The sequence below is a fragment of the Mercurialis annua genome, linkage group LG3, assembly GCF_937616625.2.
Source record: "Mercurialis annua linkage group LG3, ddMerAnnu1.2, whole genome shotgun sequence".
NCBI lineage: Eukaryota > Viridiplantae > Streptophyta > Magnoliopsida > Malpighiales > Euphorbiaceae > Mercurialis > Mercurialis annua.
Genome location: NC_065572.1, coordinates 2,527,503 through 2,532,589, shown reverse-complemented (window position 1 = coordinate 2,532,589; position 5,087 = coordinate 2,527,503). Strand labels below are relative to the sequence as shown.

Here is a 5,087-nt window from a genome sequence, read left to right as displayed (position 1 = left end):
AATTAAAATGGGATATTAAACTCCTTAATTTACTGAGTTATTTTAAGATTATAGAAAAGATAGTAAGATTCAAATCGTTAAAAAACAGTCACTAATTTATTAAATTATTTCTTAGGGAGGTCACCGTCTTAAAAGAGGTCATTAAATTTGTTGCAAATTACTAAACGGATACAGAGTTATATCCTTTTGTCAATAAAGATTAGTGATTTATACACTTTTTTATAATTATGGCATTGTCACGTAGAACAAAACATAAAATATTAGTGTGTTTTGCCTCGAGTGACATCCCGTAAAATAATTCGATAATTTAGTGACTATTTTTTAACGATTTGAATTTTAGTACCCTTTGTATAATATTGAAATAACTCGATGACTCGGGAAGTTTGATATCCAATTAAAATGATTAAAGTTCAGTAAAAAAGTTAAGAGGGACATTTTTGTGTGCAGGTTGGTAACATTAAGTGAAAAGGCATGAAATAATTAATCAGTAATCGAAGCTTTGAATTAAAATATTAAACTCACTACAACATACAAAGAATACAAATTAATTTAGTTTATTGGCTACATGCCACATACAAATTACAATTGGAATCATCCTCACTTACGATCTAATACAACAATTAGAAAGACGTGAAATAAGTTGCAGCATTCTAACTTATGAGTTACGCCTAATCTTATTAATCTCTATGTTTAATCTTATGAGTACAATTCTTTAGTAACTAAAAGTTAAGTACATGTCATGCCATCTAAATATTGAAAGCTCATGTATTAGAAATTATAAAAATGTTTTTTAAGAAACTGCTCGGTTAATAATTTAATACTTTTCCTCGACAAAATAAAATTAGATTATGCATAATTTTTCTAAAAAAATAAATTACGATAATTTTCAAAACCCATCAAAAAGATTCAACCTTTCACCTAAAAATTAAAAATAGAAAAGGAAACCCGAAAAACAGTTTTCATTCCTTTTCTTTATTCAATATTTTGATAGTAAGAAAAATTTAAAAACAAAAATGAAGATAACATAAGTGGTAAAATTACCTGTGTGTATAAGTTTAATTTTATCAGGCCATATATTGGGTCCGCAATAATGAGGATGTCGTTGTATCAAATAAGCATCAGTAGTTGGCATATCAAATATTGGATTTGCATAGAAAGATCCTTTAAAAACATCAGGTTTCCCGGATTCAAGTTGCTCCTTTCCATGATTCCATCCAAAGTTGTACCTGCTCTTGGGATCTTCAAGTTCCTTCTTCTTTTCTTCAGGAAGGTTGGCCAATCTTGATGAAACATGTAGAAGGTTACGGCGTAATGACGGAAAGCCAGGAACATAGGTCATTGATAGGTGTTGATATAAATTAAGAAGTTTAGTATAAGTTAAATAGTCATTTAAAAATTAAATTTAAATAGATGTTTTTAAAAAAGTGGGAACTTATCAAAAAGCTCTATTTGGTGAGAATGAATGAGAGGGCTCCGTTGGTCCTCTCAATTATATAATATATAGATAGATTTATTTAATATGTGTGCCTATGATTGTTTGTAAGACTGCCAAGGAAAAAGTTGTAAATGATGTAGTCCTTGTGTTCTAATAAAATCATCCATTTTTTTAATTTTTTTTTACCAAAATCTTTGTTATTTTCAATAAGTAATAATCTTAAAAATTAATTGTATATGTTGCTTTTATTTAAAAATCAGTAATAAGCTAATAATTATTACTATTCATTAAAATCTATAATAACTCGAGATATTAGTATCTATATTAGATAAGAATACAGTTATTCCAAAAAAAAAGATAAGAATACAGTGAATAAAATAAAATAAATTTATTAAAATTATAATATTGATTATGTTTTTTATAAACATGTATGATAATAAAAAAAGAGTCAGCTTATAAAAACGGAAAAAGTAACTTTTTTATAATAATTAAAATTTAGAAAATATAAAATATAATTTGTTTAATGAAAAGTAAAAAAAAAAATCCCCTCCTTGAAATTTAGATTTTTAGATTAATATTTTTAAGGGCAATCCTAATAAAATACCAAATATTTGCAAATTTTGTTAGTTATAACAAAAGCTTTTAAAATTGGCTAGTTTAGCTCATTTTATGATATTTGAAATCTTTTTTGACCATTTATGAATCAAACCAATATATTTGTCATTCGTGAATGGGCTAACTAACGGATTTTAATTGATTTTACTAGAAAAATTTCAAATATCCCACATCATTCAAAATCGGTTAGTTTAACCCATTCACAACTGGCAATTTTTTCGGTTTGATACACGAATGGCCAGAAATTATTTCAAATATCCTAAAATGAATTAAACTAACTGGTTTTGAAAGATTTGATCATAATTGACAAAACTCGCAAACATTTGTTTTTTTTTTATTAGAATTAATCTTATTTTCAATGATAAAAAATATAGAGGCATTGGCAAAACAAATCCTAATGTTTACTTTTTTTTTAACAATTTAAATCTAATGTTTAAAACATTACGAAACAAATTCTAATCTTTTTAATTTTTGCATTTTGCAGCCTTATTTTGAATTCTGGTCATTTTGTTATCTTTTTTAAACTATATAGTGCAAAAATGCATACCGTTGAGATTTTATTTGCAAAATTTTAAAACGTTGAGATTTAATTAGAAATAATATGTCTGTCACATAAATAAATAATTGTTGGAAAACAATTTGAACTACAAAATACAAAAATTAAAAAATGTCAATATTTGTTTCATAACATTTTAAATATTAGGCTCGCTAAAAAATAAAACGTTGGAATTTATTTTATTAATATCCTATAAATAAATAATAATTAAATTTTTTTTTATCATATATATTTATTGACTTATATTGAATAAACATTCAATAACCTACTCATTAATAGTGGCTATAAATATCAGTTTGCCCCTTCAATTTACAAACAATAAATAATTAACACTTAAATTAACTTTATGAGTAAATTAGTCATGAATTGGATGATTATGTACAATTAATCTCATTTTAACAATTTATGCTCTCAACTTGAAAACGAATTATTCCGTAAATTTACAATAATTTGCTCACTCAGCTCGAAAATTAATTTATCAAAATAAAATTAATTATTCATGATTATTAAATTTATAATTAATTTATTTATAAAATTAATTTATTTGTAATTTTCTAGCTGATGAGATTATTTACTACTTAAATTATTAATAGTGTGAAGGCATGTGAAGTAGTAGAAAGTTAGGGGAAATTCTTATCTAGACCATGTCCATAAATTTTTTATGCACTTATTCAATGAGATGTTAAAAAATTAAATACAATTTTTTTTTTCTCATTATTTTCTCTTTCTTCTCATTTCTCTAACACCTTATTAGATGGATTCATAAATTTTTTATAAATCGGGTCTAGGTAAGAACTTCCTGAAAGTTAGAGCTAAAGTTTAAGTGGACATATATTTTTTTTTTTTTTTTTTTTTTTTATCCGTAGATATAAAGATACAAAAATAGCCATTAAAAAATGGCTAGCCAAAGAGAACATACAAAAATAAGCTAAGAATAAGCTAAGGAAGCAATAAAAGAAAATTTAGCTCTCTGCGCCCACTTATGTGCTTCCTTATTAGCTGAGCGAGGGATATACTGAAATTCCGTTGATACAAAGGAATCTGAAAGACGCCAAATATCGTCACAAATGTCTTGCCAGAAAATATTATCACATTTTCTAGCATTAATAGTATTAGACACTTGGAGAGCGTCACCTTCAAACCGAACGTAATTCCAAGATTGACTTCTGGCCCAATTCAAAGCTTCTCTTAAGGCTAACAGTTCTAAAATTCCCGGATTAAGTGGACATATAGAGTTTAAATAAATTGCATGGGTGCCACGTAAGGACAGAAGCAGTTAATAGCTGTCGACTTGGCAGCAACATTTGTAATGAGTAATAACCACAAAACGCCACCTGTAACCAAAATCACTTTCCACATCTTCATTTATCTAGAGATTCGAATTAAGTTTCTTGATCAATTTTCAGTCTCATTTTCTCGTTAAAATCACTGAAAATTGTCTGAAATAATCGCTATGGCTTCTCTCAAATTCAACCTCGTCGTCTTTCTGCTGTTTCACGCCGTTTTCCTGCTTCCTTCACCGGTTCTCTCCGATGGTACGTAATTTAATTGCATGCTTTTTACTTTTGCTTGAAATGAAGCATATGTTTAAACTTTATTTATTATGTGAGCAGATAAAGAAGACAGTGTTCTTCAGGGGATCAACAGTTACAGAACCTCCCTGAAACTTCCCACGCTCACCAAGAACGACAAGGCGGAGTGCCTGGCTGACGAAATCGCCGACAAATTGGAAGATCAACCGTGTACGACCGCCGGCGCTAACTCCGTTCAACTATCAAACTACCCTGAACTGCTATCAAAATGCGGCATCGACGTTAACAACACTAGAGACGGTGCCGTTTTACCTGTGTGCGTACCCAAGTTGGTTCCGACTCTTGTTCTCACTAATTATACCCATTCTCCGTATGGGAAATACGTAAATGATTCGAGGTTTACTGGGGCGGGTCTTGGGTCCGAAGATGACTGGATGGTTCTTGTTCTCAGCACTAACAATCCTTCAGGTAGCTTCGCCGGAGCAAACAGTTTGGTTTCGAAGATTGGTTTAGGCCATTGTTTGATGTCTTTGTTGTTGGGGGTTATGCTTGTTTATATTGTCTATTAATTATGAGATAATGTAATTAATTAATTAATTAATGTTGAATGTATTTGTGAATTTTATTTAATTTGTAGGACTAATTTATGTGTGTGTTTAGTAGCTTTGTCGTATCATTTTCCAGATGAACCTGTTTGTTTATTCAGATCATATCAAAGTCGATTCTATATTAATCGAAGCGAGCTTTAATTATCGAATCGAATCAGAGATCTAAAATTCTTGGCTTCTCTTGTGCTCAAGAGTTTTATTTAATTAATTTTATATTGAGATTTAGCTTATAAAATATTTATATAAACAATTGAGTTGATGTCGAGTTGCAATATTTTAATTAGTTCGAGGTCGAACTCTTAAAAAAATAAAATTAATCGAGTTCGATTTGAATTTTGAAA

General features: G+C 28.5%; 1 protein-coding gene across 1 annotated transcript; it reads left to right on the top strand.

The window, feature by feature from the left end:
- Window positions 1–3,971: 3,971 nt before the first annotated feature.
- LOC126674547 (uncharacterized GPI-anchored protein At3g06035-like) lies at window positions 3,972–4,766 on the top strand. Its single transcript, XM_050369015.2, has 2 exons — window positions 3,972–4,141; window positions 4,220–4,766. The coding sequence occupies exons 1-2, from the start codon at window positions 4,060–4,062 to the stop codon at window positions 4,705–4,707; spliced, it is 570 nt and encodes a 189-aa protein (XP_050224972.1). The 5' UTR covers window positions 3,972–4,059; the 3' UTR covers window positions 4,708–4,766.
- Window positions 4,767–5,087: the final 321 nt, after the last annotated feature.

Bases quoted from the DNA above. Each gene is read 5' to 3' on its own strand.
- LOC126674547 (XM_050369015.2), top strand. From the start codon at position 4,060: ATGGCTTCTCTCAAATTCAACCTCGTCGTCTTTCTGCTGTTTCACGCC. The intron at 4,142-4,219 runs GTACGTAATTTA...TTATGTGAGCAG, and splicing joins TTCACCGGTTCTCTCCGATG to ATAAAGAAGACAGTGTTCTT.